The 17457-nt window shown below is 44.0% G+C and overlaps 1 protein-coding gene across 5 annotated transcripts in view; it reads right to left on the bottom strand.

Annotated features, from left to right (window-relative positions):
• Positions 1-17457, bottom strand: part of AFF1 (AF4/FMR2 family, member 1) — a 117875-nt gene that overhangs the window by 34820 nt on the left and 65598 nt on the right. For 3 of the 5 annotated variants that reach the window (XM_012647228.1, XM_012647225.1, XM_012647227.1), the window contains exons 4-7: positions 13289-13333; positions 8196-8282; positions 7178-7214; positions 4173-4224 (exon numbers count right to left, since the gene is read on the bottom strand). In XM_012647228.1, coding sequence (XP_012502682.1) covers positions 4173-4224; positions 7178-7214; positions 8196-8282; positions 13289-13333 — 221 coding nt within the window. The remainder of the gene's footprint in view (positions 1-4172; positions 4225-7177; positions 7215-8195; positions 8283-13288; positions 13334-17457) is intronic. The other 2 variants (XM_012647226.1, XM_012647229.1) reach the window with 2 other exon arrangements.

The raw sequence follows: 17457 nt of genomic DNA, 5'->3' as shown, positions 1-17457 counted from the left end.
GTATATATTGTTCTAAATGGGAGCTCCCATTTCAAGCAATGGCTGCATTATTCAATTAAGTGTAGCTCTAAGGAGAATACGTTGGAGAGGGAAATTCTCCAGTACTTTAACAGTATTTTAAAAATTCCCTCAATGCTCCTTATTTTCCTTCATTTTACATGCCTACCTCTCCTCCTGAAAACACATAAGAGGTCTAGGTGACTAAAATAATTACACACAGCTATAACCCTAGATTCTCATTAACTTGGTTGACTAAGTCGAGAGTGAAAATAAAGTATATACTTTTCCAGCAACGCCAGGTACTGACATATTGAGAATTATTATCAAAAATGTTCCATGATGCTGAAAGGTTTAATGGAGACCTACAGATGTACAAATGACCAGCATAAATGTCTGTCCCTTGTTTTCTGAAGAAGTGAAGAACTGTGACTAAAGGACGGGAATATGACTTCAGTGACAAATAATTTATAAGCTTTACACACGGGGCTAATTTCTACTACTTCTTCCACAATATTTATCAGCGAATAGCACTTTAAGTCAGAGCTGCCATTGAAATAAAGGGTCCAGGTGAAACACCTTCAAATAGTATAAGCTAACATTTAAAAACAAGAGAAAAAATTAATTTCCTTAGGCTAAATATGATTTAAATTAACTGGCAGAAGTAAACTGTCTTCGGACTTAATTCTATGGCACTTCAGGCGACACAACTTTTGTGCTCATGTGATGATTTTATATTACAATAAACTGACAGGTCTTCCTTAGTTCTTTACCAAGATATTTAAAAACCACTAATGTGTTCACCAAAAGTTGAAAACTCAGGTTCATGTGAACAGGTGTCAGACTCACCCGGCCTGCATTAACTTTGCACTATTCCTTCTTGTCCAACTCTAGGGACAGTCCCCATCACAGACCTCCCTCATTTCAAAAGAAACTTTCCACATAAGTGATGAAAATGTCAAATTGCTACCAATGGCTGATTTCTCTCATTCTAAGTATGTGCTGATGAGGTACGTGTTGATTTCAGAGATGACAACAAGAAAAAGGAGGGCACCTTCTTGTAAAAACCCAGCGATTTGGGGATGGGGGAGAGAAAAGTTAGCTAGCTACAATAATAATAGAAACTGTTTCATAGTTTCTGGTGCATGAACACATTATCCCTTCTGAGAGGCTGACACGCAGTAAAGGACACAGTAACTAGAGAAAAGGAAATACTTTGTACTTTGCCCTGAGAACTCCACGGATCCAAGCCTTGGAAAGGGAAGAGGATTCCAACGCCAAGAGCCCTTAAACACACACAACCTCTCCTAAAGCTGGGAGCAAACTGCACTAACACGCTAGCTAATCAGTTACCTGCAGAGCCTTGCAGAAGGAATTCATTATTTGAGAAGTAACTAGAGCACAAACCACAGAGAACTACATTAAAAGTAATGGATTTAGCATCCGTTCCTTTCACACGCAAGCCCTCTACCACCGTGCTGCCCCTCATCCCAGTCTAGACACGTGAGAGCTCACAGACCACTGACAGGCTTATTGTTTGCTGCTACGCCCCTTTCGTATGACCTACTCCACTTTTCCAGGGATTCCCAGGTACTAGTAACTCTGAAAGAAAAAGCATTAAGACCTAGATTGATTTTTTTAAGCCAAAGTATAAATGACCCTGTAACAATTTTCTGACATTCAGAGTACGTCGGACCATCTCCCCAGCACTGTGCCACTCGCATAGCTCAACTGCGCATCAAAGCACCGGGACGCTGCCGCGAGACCCGACTAACTCGCGCGCACTGAGCGATCTGCCACGCTGCATCTGAACGATGACGGCACTCTACAGATTATCCCGGACGCCACTTTCATCCAATCTCCATTAAAAGTAAGTTCATAAAAGTGGCTCCTTTTTCCCAGAGGTACATTTCATTCTGGCCCTTACCAATAGCACCGACCCCACCCCCACACGCCACTGAGTCCGGCCAAGCCTCGCTGTCTGCCCAGCCTCAACGTCACCCTGTCCTGTGCTGCCCTGCCCTCCCCACCTTGCCTCCGAAGGGCCTGCGTGCGCCCCTTCCCAAAACAATCTACTGAAATCACTGCAAATATTCCTTCCCGGATAATTTTACACGTAGCAAATTAATAGTCTTCATAAAGAAAACACTACGTGTCACACGATATAAGTGTACTTGTTAGCAACTTTGAGGCATCTCTGATTTCAGCGGCTTAAGTCGCTATTGTCACTGACGAGCAGAGCCATAAGAGGAACGGTCTACGTCCCTAACAGGCTGAGAGCTGACGGGCACTGGAGCAGGAGGGGAGGGACTTTTGCCTGCTTGGTCTGAGGCTGCTGCTTGGTTGCAGGTCGGACCCAACTGCCTGCCTTCCTTTAGCCACAGGCCAGGGACACAGCTGCCACTGTCCTCTGGCGCAGCTGCTCCACCCGCCCTGCTCTGTGGAGAGCTCCTCCCTCTGCTGTCACAGCCAAGAGATGCCCGATCTCCCAGCTTCAGTTCCCCCTTCCTGGCTGCCCTAAAGACAATGGCCAGGGCCTTTTACGGTCAACAGGGCCTGGCTACCAACCGTGCATGACAAAGCAGGACCCGGCGTAGGACCTTCCAAGCTGCCACAGATTCTTACGGTCCTGGGTCCTTGATCTGTGGCCTCTCTTCCCTACTGGCCACCAACTGGTTTAACAAACCTCATCCTTCCTTAAATGCAATCTAAGCCAGTGATTCCAGATCCCCAGAATTTAGGGGCCAGTAAAATTCCCAACAAGAAAAACGTAAAAAAAGAAAACAGGAGGGATAATCAACACGGGTTATCTTTTTCCTAGCAAAGGACATTAAAAACCACCAAAACTCCCCATGTACCAGGACCACATATAAAATACATTCTTACCGCATGCAAAAAAACCCCATCCTTCAAACTATAATAAACTTATCTTTAAAAAAAAAAAAACCCATGATATTGTTCTTTTCCCCTCGTTTTGCTATGGCGAAATGAAAGCAAATGGCATCCAGGGTCTGGCACTTGGGAAATGGTGATATAACCCGGCCCCACGTTCAGTCACGGCGAGCAGAGAAAATAACCTCTTCAGCTCAGCTACACAGTTTTTAAAATAATCCACAGCAATCCCTGCCTTCCAACGTACACGGAACAAACGCTGTCTAAAAATAGAGGAAGGCTGCAGCCTGAGCTCCGGAACCACCTGAAACCCCGAGACCAGCAACTCGGAGTGTCCGCGACTGATCAGACACTGAGGAAGAGAAAGGCCTCACTTAGTCCCTGATAACCACCTCTAGCTGGACAAAGTCAAATAATAGTTCGATATTATCAAGAAATGACAAAGTGAGTTAAAATGCTGATTTAAAAATCTTCTGGCCGGGCGCGGTGGCTCGCGCCCGTAATCCTAGCTCTCTGGGAGGCCGAGGTGGGCGGATTGTTTGAGCTCAGGAGTTCGAGACCAGCCTGAGCAAGAGTGAGACCCCGTCTCTACTAAAAATAGAAAGAAATTAATCAGACAACTAAAAATACATAGAAAAAATTAGCTGGGCATGGTGGCGCATGCCTGTAGTCCCAGCTGCTCGGGAGGCTGAGGCAGGAGGATCGCTTGAGCCCAGGAGTGTGAGGTTGCTGTGAGCTAGGATGACGCCACGGCCCTCTAGCCCGGACAGCACAGTGAGACTCTGTCTCAAAAAATAAAAATAAAAAAAATAAAAAAATAAAAATCTTCCACATGCAGTTCAAAACATTCCAGAAACCCAAAACATATCTGGACTTACTTGGCCTTAACAAGGAATAGCTCCTTATTAGTAAAATAAGGCCAAAAAATGGCAGAAAATCTTAAATTGTGCACATCCCCCAAAACTTGTTTCCAAAAGCTAAAGCTATTTAAGACAAATTTTAAAAGCCAAACCTTTTTATTTTCCACAGTTAATACGTAAATAATGGCTCAAAAATCTTTCGTTTCCTAAAACGTCTTAGCAAACTCTCCTACAGTGTATAAACCTTTGACAGGAGAACAGAATACAAACATTGATGTGGGTCATTTCTTCCCTTTACAATGCAACAGTATTTTATGATTATTATTACTTGAAAGCAGGAAAAAAAAATCAAAGCAATGAATTTACACGGGAAATTACAATGTCAAACTATAAACTTTAAATAAATAAAACCAGTGTACTTACGATGTTCCTTGCTGAGAATTGGGGTGGGTTTTGGAAGCTGTATCATATTGTTCTGTGGGGAAGGGAAACATTATCAGAGCAGCTCAGTGACGTATTTTTAAGATCTTTAGTTATAAGTTCTTTTTTTGCCCCTCCCTCCACTTAGCGTAAATTCTGTCAACCAGAGTGCTAAATACACTGCACTTGGCATCATCTCACCATTATAACATGCATGTCCCTTCTAGAGGGAACGCTTGCTCAGAGTCCAGAAACTCTTAACAGACCGAAACCCACTGTGGAAAGCACTGCTTGTGGCAGCGCTACGTCATTGCCGGTAACTTTCCTAGTTGCTGGGAGACTTTTCTTTGAGGACGGCTGAGGAGACTTAAGGAAGCACAATGACGGGGCTACTCTCACCCCTCCACTTTGGTGCGATCACTGATTTGCTATCACTCCCTTGTCGCGGCCTCTCTTCCTGGCTGAGGCCCTCCCCCACCCCCCAACTCATCCACTCCACAGCTGTCTGCAGGCTGCCCGCAGACGCCAATATGTTTAAGGCATTTGGTCCCGTCCTCCGTGAGTTTACGGTTGGCCAGTGGACACGAAACTGGCCCACAAACATCTGCAATCCTAGGCGATGTGAGATTAAGTGCACAAATCAATCGCATAAATTAACTGTCCTGGGCATCCAGAGGATGGTCATTCTGTTGGTAATGACCAAAGAGGCAAATTAGAGAAAGAACAAAGGATTGGAGAGATTCTGGCAGAATGGCTGCTGGCAGGAAAGAGGGGGAGGTGGGGGAGGAGAGGAAGGTGGGGGAGGAGGGGAAGGCCTTCAGGCAGAAGGGAAGGTGTGAGTAAAGGCGCAGTGGCCCCAGGTTTGGAGAGCGGAAAGCTGGGTGCACAGCCCCGCAAGACAGACGGAAGGCAGATTTTAGAGGACTCTGAATGCCGAGACAGGAAGTTATGACGCCACTGATGAGCAATGAGACACCATCGATGACCTAAACAGGGACATGACACAGTGGGACCTCAGAGAGTAACCGGGTGGTGCTACCTGGGATAACCCAGAGGCGGCAGGAAATTTTTAGTGCGGAGGCAACACACCAGTTGGGGGGCGGCTGTGTGTGTCTAGACGTGAAGTAACAGGAACCTGAAACAGACCTGGACGCGGAAAGGAAATACGGGCACCTTTCCGGCAGGGGTGAGTGGTGTTTCCCACAAACGTCATGTGGAGATCCTGGCTTATTTGCAATTAATCGCTGTATCCTCATGGTGGCAGCAGCTCTTATACGATATTTTCATTTGATCTTAGCCAAAAGGCTGAGAAGTGATGTTATATGATACTGTCAAATTGCCTCCCCTTCTGCCTAGGAAGCTAAGACCAAAACTACAAATTAGAGGGGCAAAAGTCACTCTTTTGACCATTCACAGGGACTGCCCCACGACCATCGTGACTGGCTCTAAGTTCCACAGGTTCCAGTTACCCTTCGACAGCCCCCTTTTGCAAATGTGGACATAACCAGTGGGGCATCCAAGTGAAGTCCCTACGCTTGTCCTCTCCACAGACTCCAAAACCTACGCACCAATTCTGCAAGGTCAGTGTTGAAGACATCAGAGCTCTCTTGCTGGGCACACTTTGAGAACTGTGTGTCGTACTCTACTTTTCACTGAAAACTATACCCACCCATACCCCACCCCCTCTCTTTATCCAGCATCCAACTAGACCCCTCTAGTTGGGGGTGAGGAATAAGAGAACGTGCGAAGGCCACACCCTCACAAAGATAAACAAGGTTCCCTGGACACCGAGACAAAGTGGCAGGAGCATAGAAGACCCCGGGGTAAGTAGCTGCTGAGCCACAACCCACAGGAGACCCGCCAGGGCCCGGCACCTGCTCGCGACAGTGATGAGGAACCAGCCCACACTGCTTCCCAGGGCAAGAAGGTGACCCATCCCTGGCCCAGACAGTGCTTCCCAGCTCATCTTGCTAAAGGGGGGAACTCAAACAGCTGAATGGATTAAAGGTTCGTTTTCAATCATGAGGCAGCAGTCATGCAAGTCACGGCAACCCAGTGGCAGGCGTACGATCTGCACGACTGGCAGCCCCGGCAGATGGAGGAGGGGGACGCGAGAGGAAAAGGGGCGCACAGCAACCCTACCCACAGCCAGGCAGGAGTTCCACCTGCAGACGGTGCCCCTACACCAGTCACCTATCCTTGGACTGGCTGCCAAGATATTGAGAAAAAAGATTCCCAATCTCCCCTAACAGTCAGTTAATTCTACCTTGCTGCTTCTACAGTACTGTGGCAATATAGTCAGGTTTATTTCTCTGTGTTTCAGGAACATTTAGTTATGGTTCTTTGCAAGATATTATTCAGTATCTCTAGAGCAGGGAATAGCAAGCATTTTTTATAAAGGCCAGATAAACAAATAGGCACCACTATGCCTCAATAAAAGTTTACAAAAACTAGCTGCAGGGCAGACTTGATTCTCGGGCTGTGGTCTGTCCACTCCTATTCTAGAGGAAGAATACTCTGTTTCTTGCTTTTCCCATTTTTTCCTCATGTCACAGCCTTGCAATTTAAATAACATAATCAAGAAAAAAATATATACGTGAGGGAAAAGAATATGGCGGGCAGATTTGCAGGAAAAATCACCTCTATGGACTATCTCCGAGCTCTCCCCTCCCAACACGCACACACATCACGCACCCTGCTTGTGACCTCCCCCTCCTCTGAAGACCGGCTCTGCACAACTCTGGCGATCACATCCTGCCTCACGTGTCTTATTCCTCCGTCCATATTTTGATGAAATAAATGATTGCAAATATCCTAGTCATTTTTGTGAGGCTCAGCATGCCCTGCACGTTGTTGGGACACAAAGAATTTACTGATCTGAGGGGTTATTGTTGAGGGGAAAAACTGGATCCAGTTAGCTTTCTTCTGTTTTCCTCTGAGTTCTCATTTTTTCATAGTAAAAAAAATGACACTTTGTTTTCCAATGCAATAAAGAGATATTTACTTACTTTGGTTTTGGGTTGCAGAACTGATGTGCTGAGAATCCTAGAAAGAAAATAAAAAATATTTAGTTATTAAAATACATAATCTATAAATCTAAGGACAAAACAGTAGAGCTTTTAATATTGAAAGGATCATCTTATGAGACTTTCAAATACATAGAAAAATGGAAATAGTGCAGAGAATATCCCAGCACCCGCCACACGGATCCTATAACTAACCTTCCCATGACCCCTACAGCTCTCCATTCCTCCATATTCAGTCTCATTTTTTTGATGCATAGGTTGCAAACATTAATTAATCTAGTTTTTTTTTTTTGACATAAAACAGCTTTTATTACTTCTGTTCTTTCCTGGAGTTGATTTTTCCTTTGGTGTTGAGCAAAAATATTTTTAGGGTTTAATGCTTTAAAACCAGTAATCATGAATCACCTTTTTAAAAAGACTATGATTAGAAAATAGGCAAAATATCTAACTTATGGAAAATTTGGGTTTCTATAGATACATGTTCTTGTGAAAACAGTACCTTAGAAAGTAATAAGTACAAATACTTTTTGATATATATATTAAGCAATGTGCATTCATACCAGGCTGAACAGAGTACAGATGTGAAGGTGCTACTTCTACATTCTGAAGGGTATCCACAAGTACAAACCCCCCAAAAAGGGGAAATCACAGTGTTTTAATACATTGTTTGCAAATACTACAATGAAAACACACAAGTGAGCAGTTCATTCGCTTGTTACTAAACCTGCTTTAGGGCAGCTCTTCATATTAAACTTTGAGGAAATCCAGGAAGTGTGAGACATGTACGTATGTATGTATACGTAAAGACCTAAATTCTGAACCGGGAACCAGATATTTCTCTGTACCTCTGCTTTCCCATCTCTAAAGTAAGGACCCTCACTAACCTGACCTCTAAAGATTTCAAATTTGAAAAGTAATACGTTATCAACCTGGCTCACGGCAATCCCTCCGACTTTTTACTACGGCGGATTCGGTGCCTGCTACACTTTTAATGAATTACCTTCGTGGGGAAAGGAAATTTGGATGGCTCGGCTGTGCTAGGCGTATGTATTGCTGTCAAAGGAGGAGGCCATGAATGGGTCATTTCCTGGAAAGAGATTTGGGAGGGGAAGAAAAAGTAAATTATAAATAGAACATTCATTGTTACTTAACTTTTTGAATTTAACGTAGTGTGGATTGATGGTAAATGAAAAGTGTGACCTTAAAAGTTATTTCATTTGTTTTTTTAAAAATTCCTACTTTAATGGGCTATGTTCAAATACTGAAGACCTCTAACTTACAAAACTGGAAAACAAAAATCGGTTTGGAGAAGAAAAAACAGAGTGTAGAGGTGAACGAATTTAACACCCTAATATTATCAAGCACGGAAGCTGCCATCGGCACTGCCAGGGGCTCGTGGCCGTGGAGACTGCAGGCGACAGGCTGGGCTGGAAAAGCCGTCCCTGCTCAGTGCTTTCTTGCTCCCTCAGCTTCTTTATTTGATTTCCTGGAATTATTTCAGTTCAAAGGAAGAAGAACTTTCCTGTTTGACTTAAGCAAACAAGTAATTCAGGCCACTTGTTCCACTTGGGAGAGTTTTAATGGATTTGACCCTTCCCTGATATACTCTATTAGCACATAAGAACTTCTGGAGGAGAGGGTCTTAAAAAATTACCTTTCTTTCCTATTAAGAGAAGTTTAATTTTCACTATTTTCTTAGGTGAAGGCAAGATTTCTAAAACTTACAAAGTAATGTATTTATCTTGACATGAATTCTTTTAAGTACATTCATGAATTTTATTTTGCTTTGCTAAAAAAAATAAATAACTTATGGGGAGCAGAGTCAGATAAAAGATATGTTGAATCGCAAATACACACGCGCTCGTGCACACTTTTTGGCACTGGGGACCATTAGGTCCAACCTCTCAACATTCGACAGCTGAGAAAACTAAAGTCAAAATGTCAAAGTCGTCCAGGAAGCCGAAGCCTGAGCGGGGCACAGGTTATGGGCTCCTTCGTCTTCTCAAAGAGAGAAAGTCGCTTCCCACATTTGTGAGACCTGCCCAGCAAACCGGCTCAACAATCCACGGGCAAGTCTCCACCAGCCCAGCCGGTGCCCCCAGAAAACACGGCATCACCTCGCCTGTGTAAGACATCAGTATCCTCACGAGCACCGGCTGACCTCCCTACTTCTGCAGAAACGCCACCTGATCCGCACGACACCTGGAGATGGCGCTCCAGCAAGCACTTCCATTCCAACCTCTGAGCACGTGTCCGCACCCCACCCCCTCGCCTTTCTCCTCTGCCACTATATGGGTCAATATGGCCCCAGGACAGACATGAGGGACCCTGCACGGTGACAAGCAACGTAACTGATGCTGGTTCTCTTGAGTAATTTTTGTTAGAAGTGAAATCATGTCTTTGTCTGCTTTCTGCTTTCTGCAGGACACACTAGGAGTTCCGTGCTAAAATACACTGGAGAGAGTTACGGCTCTGAACCAACAGACCCAGACTGCAATCCTAACTGACCCTTCAGGTTGTCTGAACCGAGCCCCACTTCTACAAGGTGGACTAAGACCACTTACTTTTCCAAGTGTTGTAAGAGTAGGTTATGTTGAATGCTTGAATGCATGGTGCACAAAAGGCACTTAATAAATTAAAAGCATTACAACTTTTAATTAAAAGTCTAGTTTTATAAGAATTCAATACTGCAAAGTGAGCTCCCTGCTGTTTTATTCATTTGACAATGCCTTAAGGTACAGAACCATTATAATGCTACAAAAACATAATAATTAATTGAGAAGGTCTTTGAAAGCATCACCCTTATGTTTTCCAACCATTTCTTTAGAATCTCAATGGTAGCTACGACTTTTAGTCACCGATTATTCCCAAACAACCTCCATTGTGCTCCAGTGTCTAAGGCTGCCCCGGCTATTAAGCTGGGCAGTTGGAAAGTACATAAATTCTTTCAGACCCTAAGTGGTTCCCTGGTAGTCTGAAAGAATTTATATACTTCCCTAAATGCCTAGCTTACTGGAGGGACTTAGGCCACAGGAGAATTGGGGCCATTACTAAGGAGAGGAGGTTGCCCAGAAGGACTCACAAGGCCATGATTTTGCTCCCTGCGCTAACAAGGACTTACCAAAGAGCCGGGTCCCTTGGCACTTGCCCCAGTCCTGTCCTTCCAGGCTCATTTTGCTCTGGACACACTGTCTAGTTCTAGCTCTTCCTCTAACACACCAATTTGTTCCCACCTCAAGATTTTCCACCCACTCTTCCCTCTTAGTCCTCTGTTCACCGGGCTGTTCCATCATTCACAGAATCCATCAATACCGACACCATACAATTATCTTCCCCATAATCCCCTCCGTGACAGCAAAGACTCTGTCTTCTTCACTATGACAACCCAGTGCCTAGAAAAGTATCTGGAGGCTTAATGAATATTTGTTGAATAAATGAACGAACAAACATACAAATAATAGTGCCACCACCCGCCGTACTAGCAGCACGGAAATGCTGCACTGAGGTGGTGTCTGCTGGTACTACATTAATGCCCCAAGAGACGGTGCCACTGAAGGAGAAAACCCGAGGTGTTTCCATCCGCCCACTGAGGGCGCGTTGCCCTTTCTGGACCCTAGTACGTAACCATTTCCTGGCTGCCAGCAACGGCTGCCTGCCGTCTCCTTACCCCACCAGCCTGTGGCAGCTACGGGCTACTACCTCCCCTTCACTAAGACACTTCCACCTTAAATACTGCCCCCAGAGAACCAAACAGTATCTTCTACGCTTGATTTTCTCTGTTAGGAAACTATTTACTACCCTTATCGCCCATCAGAAAGATTTGTGCTTGGATTCCTGGCAATCTTAATAAATTGCTGGTACAAGATAAGAACGGGAACCACAAGGCAGAGGCGATTATCTGGTTCAGCCTCAGAGAGCGAGAGCTGGAAGGGACCCTGGACATGATCCACTAGCCCAGGGCCTTCATTTTACCAACGAGGAAACCAAAGCCCAGGAAGAACATACCAGAGAAGGGAACAGACTCAGTTTCCACTGTGAAAAAGCCTGTGGCCTCTTCACTCTTAAACATACTTCCATTCGCTTTCCCGGTTTGTGATTTCCAAATGAAAATATCCATCCTTTGTTTGCATTAACCACTTATGCAAAAGCATTTCTAGGTAAAGCAAGAACTCATTAAAGTGATATTGGGTGAGAGGGGAGGATGGAGGGGGTTCATTAAATTAAAACTGCTTGCCTAATGTTAAAATATCATCATTCCTAAATAAAGGATGTGACATGTCTTTGTATCAAAATCTAAGAGAAGCATTTGACATATTCATAAGACAAATCTACAATGTTGCATTTACGTTTGAAATAACTACAGAATAAATTACAATCTCAGAGAAAATCCTAAGACCACATTTTATAATTAAGTCATTTCTTACTTTTATGGCTCACCATACCAAAGAACTTCAGAAATAGACAAGGAAAAGGATAGGAAAACTTGATCGAGGTAACTTACTTACTATTAATTATTCACCTTACTTGCTAGTTGACAAAAATTTCTCACTCTTAGCACTTAAAAGTATGGTTTTTTTAGAGATATTTCTTTCTAAGAAAGCCCTAAACTACAAAAGACAGGACAAAGGATTGTAAAACAAAAATGATGAATCTGTTTTCCGAACATCTGGTTAGACAGTTTTTTTTTTTTTTTCTTTTTCTTGAGACAGGGTCTCAACTCCTTTGCTTGGCTAGAGCTCAGTGGCATGATCACAGCTCACTAAAACCTCAAACTCCTGGGAGCTCAAGCAATCCTACTGCCTCAGCCTCCTGAGTAGGCGGGACACACCTAACTCATTTTTTCTATTTTTGTAGAGATGGGGTCTCACTATGTTGCTCAGGTTAGTCTTGAACTGCTGGCCTCATACAATCCTCCCACCTCAGCCTCCAAAATGCTAGGATTACAGGTATGAGCCGCAGCTCCCAGCCTAGATACTACTTTTGTCAAAAATTGCACAAGTGAGGAGGTAATCAATACACTGAATTACTGGTTCTGGCACAACCATCACTTAATATTTTACAATGAAACCTTGTTTAAAGAAAAAATTGGGTAGATGCATATTTCGAGGGAAAACATGAGCAGTAGGGGTTCAAATTACTAGGCACACGTGTCGTATATATCTCTCCTAATTAAAAAAATAAAATCAGAAATCTTATAATAAATGACAGCAAGAATATCATTAAAAATTGACCTAAAGCAAATAAATTAAAAGCCAAATAGGAAGTATAAGAAATACATAAAACCCTCAGGTATTACTGTATCTGAGCATTAAAATTAAGCTCTAGATTTCCTAGAAATTACAGCCAAAATGGGAAACATGATAATTTATCTAATTCTTCTCTGACAGCAAGCATGCCGGTTCATGAGGAGAATTTATAGTTTTTTCCTGGAACTGAATTCTAGAAGGAATTTGTCATCCTTACACAACAAAAACTGAACAAATGGGCAACCCAGCCTATGATATATTTGTAGAAGAACCACAAATGTTCACGGCACAGTCTCAATAAGCAAAAGCAAAAAATAACCCTCTAGGATTAGGTCCAAAGAGGCCCATTTACTCCCACTAATTTTTTTTTAATTCCTCTAAAGCTTCATGGTCTCATGGAAAGAGAGGCCATACGCGGTGGGCATCACCTTCGAAACACCAGGAGGTATGAATCAAGCGCTATGTAACCAGTGGTGCCGCATCGATGCAGGCTTTGCTCCCTGGGAAGTGAGCAATTCTCCTGGGTCTTTATGGACAACAAGAAAAACTGCAGGTGCCATAAAACTCTGGTTCAAATGCCTTGCAGTCTGCAGACTTCAATTTAATTAATAAAATCTGTTAGACAATTCGATTATGTCCTAAGACTCCCCGCCCCCCCCCCCCCCCCCCCCCCCCCCCCCCCCGCCTTCGTTATTATGCTGGTTTATTTTGCTGTTGGGGGTACGAGGGGGAAAAACCGTTTAAAGAGGTTTGGGAATGGCAACTGTTCTTGAAAGTGAAAGTCAATGGATGGATGTCTGCGTGCTTAAGTATTCCTTCAGGTGAGAAACAGAAACAATGAACTCACCTTCAGAATCTCTTCCACACAATGGACTTCGTTGGAGTAGGTCTGCTGGAAGCGAAAAGCAAGGAAGAAAAGATTAGTGAACAGCAGAGAGTGAGGGTACCACCTCGGGGCCAGCCTTTCACTCGCCAGGTATCAGGAACTTGACATTTGGATGTAATGAAACCAAAGAGGTTAACCTGACTTAATCCTAGGGATAAACACGGGGGGAACAAACACTGGAGACAATGACATACTGGTTGTGACTCCCGGGTGAAAAGTTTCCGATGGAAAATTCGTACATTAAAGAATATTAGTATCTTAGTAAATCTAAAATAATAGATTTAGCAAAAATGGAGGCAAAAGAGATTAAAATAGGTGCCACGGCCAGCTACCTCATAGCAATAGCTAACCAATGAGCCATGTTAAATGACCTGGAAGATGGTGACCATCTCAACACTTTAGTGGGTCCACGGAAAGGAGGCGTAAATTTAATCAAGGATAGCTCTTAGGCTGCAAGACATGGCGAGAACCTATCTCTACAAGAAACAGAAAAAATTAGCCGGGTGTGATGGTGTGCGCCTGTAGTCCCAGCTACTCGGGAGGCTGAGGCAGGAGGATCGCTTGCGCCCAGGAGTTTGAGGCTGCAGTGAGCTAGGCTGACACCACTGCACTCCAGCCCAGGTGACAGAGCAAGACCGTGTTTCTAGGAGGGGTAAAAAAGGAGGGATAGCTCTTAGGTTTTAATATTCTAATCCTGCCCAAATTCATTTTAAAGTTAAAAATGTCTCTAACTTAGGCGGGGCGCAGTGGCTCACGCCTGTAATCCTAGCACTCTGGGAGGCCGAGGCGGGAGGATCGCTTGAGCTCAGGAGTTCGAGACCAGCCTGAGCAAGAGCGAGACCCTGTCTCAACAAAAAATAGAAAAATTAGCCAGGTGCAGTGGTGCACACCTGTAGTCCCAGCTACTCAGGAGCTGAGGCCAGAAGATCGCTTGACCCTGGGAGTTTGAGGCTGCAGTGAGCTATGGTGATGCCAGTGCACTCTAGCCATGGTGACAGTGAGACTCTGTCCCCTAAAAAAAAAAAAAAAAAAGTCTAACTCTACTCCAAGTCAGCATTTTCACCATATACAAACACACATGTATGCACAAAGTTTCCCCAGAGAAAGGCCCTGAGGGAAAAGGACATTGACAAGTGTCTTGGAGAAAAGATCCACGATTCTAACTCTTCCTTATCCCCAGCTAAACAAATGACGGCGACCACTCCTGCTGCTGGTATCACCACCGCAGCAAGTACCCAGGAGGTGTCATTTTACAGCCCACATATTTTTAAGTGCAAAAAAAAAAAAATAAAGAAGTTAAACCTAAAACAATACTTTTTCTCCGTACTAGAGACATGAAACATATCCACAATGCCACGATTTTCAGCGGAAGAGCAACGCGCTGTGTGGCTTGCGTGTCGAGCGCCTGGCTGCGGCAAGTCCCATAGGACGGCTCTCCCCGTCACCGCCACCGCCGTGCATTGAACACGACGCCCGTTCTCACGGCTAGAGAACAAATGGCAAATGAGTCTTTCCCCTGTTCGCGGTTCTAATTAACAATGTAATGTAATCTAGCGCTGGCTGCTAATTCACAGCCTAGGGTTTATTAATGTACCATTTCCCCCATTCCTGTTCACTCTAAGGAAGGAGGAAAAGGAAAGAACAGGACATACATGCTGCCTTGTAACTGAATCTAACGGACATGTCAAAATCCAAGTGCAATTTGACCTGCCCAGGTCTGTTTTTGAAACATGTATATTTCCTGGAAATGGTGTTATTGAAATGTTTGCAGTTTGTCACGGCTGAGGTAGGGCAGGAGGTTAGGAGGTAGAGCCAAGGAGAAGCGAGGGTATCCCTTCCGTCCGCTGGACCCATCGGACCCATCCGTGGACATCGTCATGCAACTAGGCCTGCCTTTCGTCTTTCAAAACCATTAAAGGGCGCTTAAAAACTGGACCAAATGCTAGTGCTGTATTTTAGCACAAATGTCAGATGCAGAAATAAATGCTGTTTTCACCTGAGGGTAAAATGTGATTATACGCTATAGTTTCAACTGTTTACATGCAGCATTAGAAAAAACTAACAATCAGAAGCCAAAGGTGAGTCAACAGAACAAAGCGTAGGATGATACTGACTCTGGACAGATATCCCCTCCTTCTATCTGCTGCTATGAAGGGGAATCTAATCAAAACATCTGACAATCAATAAAAATAGCAAAGCACACTGAATTGAGGGCAAAGAAGTTTGCCCACTGTGTCCGACAGAACGAGGTTAGAAAGCCATGCCTTCAGAGACCGAAAGACTTCCTTCTGATCTTCATGATTACTCAAGCAGTCAACATTTAGCCGAGATGTTTCAGGTCACCAAAAAATTTATTTTTCTGATAAAGTTTCATTACATGGGATGAACCAGGACTGAAGAGTTTTGTCTAGATCTTATTGTAGATTATCAATATTTACCTAACCCCGATACTAACGGTCACCATCCAACCCATTTAAAATTCTAAATAAGGCCTTCGCTTTAAGCGTTACTCTACTGTGAATTTTCCTATCAAGTCCATTATGGGAGTGGGGGTGTTTCAAAGGAAAGAGGGAGGATTTCATTCCAACTACATGAGGATGTATCGTATTTACGGTAGCATGTTCATACTGGCAAATAATCGGAAATTATCGAATGACCAACAATAGGAGTCTAAACACCTTCACAGCGTGAACATGCAACAGTAAGTTATGCAGATTTAATAATATAAAATACACGCTTGCAGGGAAAGACGCTCAAGATACATACCTTTTCTTTAAAAATATTTTCATACTTAGAGAAAAACTGCAAAAAGATAAAGGATCCCACAAAAGCCTTCACTCAGACTTCCCAACTGTTAGCATTTTACCACCTTGGCTTTGTATTTTTCCCTCCCACCTAAAAACACTTTGAACTGTCTGAAAGAGAGCTGGAGTTGATGTCCCTTCACCCCCAAACACTTCTGTGTATACCAAGACACATTTTAAATCTACATTTAAAAGAGAGGCGGCTACAGAACAGTCTGCATAGTATGAGCCCACTTGATGTTCCATCTACCTGAGATGCGTATCTCCACTCTTCTCCCCACCCCCACGTTAGAGACACCCAAACTAGAGGGTAGAACTTTGCATGGGTTTGCAGGGGAAGATCTGTAAGGCCAGGCTGCCTTGCGTAATAAAGTGTAACTTGGCATCTCCAAGTCTTCCACTGGAAGGAAACTGTCCAAAGGGGGAGGTGCAGTGGAACAAAACATTATGTCCTAATCCCCTAATCTTCCCAAAGACCCGGTCCTGCTTTGTTGCCCAGGCTGGCCTCCAGCGCCCAGGCTCAAGTGGTCCTCCCACCTCAGCCACCCTAGTAGCTGGGACCATAGACACAGGCCAGGGCGCCTGGCTTCTAACCTCTTTCTTAAAATTCACTTTTCCCGCAGGGTCTCAGCTAAGTACTGCTACTCCTACTGAAAGGACCCGGGCTCTCCCTTTAACAACAGGGACAAAGAATAAACAATCGGTCCCGGCCTCTCTGCAGCACAGGTGAGATTAGGCTGAAGACACTGAAGGTAAGACTTCCTTAAAGAACAAGAGGCAACAACAACAACAAACATCTATGACAGCTGCATGAATCAGTAAGATCTGCTTTTCGTTCCTTCCCCATCTAGCTCTCCCTCAATGGTATAGACACTGAGTTGAACAGGTCTCACTGCTGTATCCCACCTTCAGTATCTAGGTTCCTAGAGAGGATGCGCTCCCCTCTCCTGTCCACACGTGGCCACCTCATACATCTGGTTTCCTGCAAGAACATCTACCTCCCAGCAGAGACCTCACTCCCCCCCTGGGGGATGGCCTTAACACAGGAACCATAATTCTATTTAATTTTTTAAAAAATGATAGCAGCTACTTACTGAATGCATGCTGTATTTCATACTGCATTAAACTCTTCACATACTATTATTTCCTCAATTTGATACCATCAATTGTAAGACACTCCATCGTTAGCTTGGAGGGGCGGGAAGCTATAAAACTAAATGTACTCACCAACTGTAAGATACATCCTTACGGCAGAAACTTAAAAATGAAATAAAGTCTGAGGGAGTTCTGTGTCTCTATTCAATTCTCACATCGACCTTTGTGGTA

Source organism: Propithecus coquereli, unplaced genomic scaffold (assembly GCF_000956105.1).
Source record: "Propithecus coquereli isolate 6110/MARCELLA unplaced genomic scaffold, Pcoq_1.0 Scaffold26, whole genome shotgun sequence".
Taxonomy (NCBI): Eukaryota; Metazoa; Chordata; class Mammalia; order Primates; family Indriidae; genus Propithecus; species Propithecus coquereli.
This window is presented reverse-complemented; position numbering and strand designations above follow the sequence as displayed.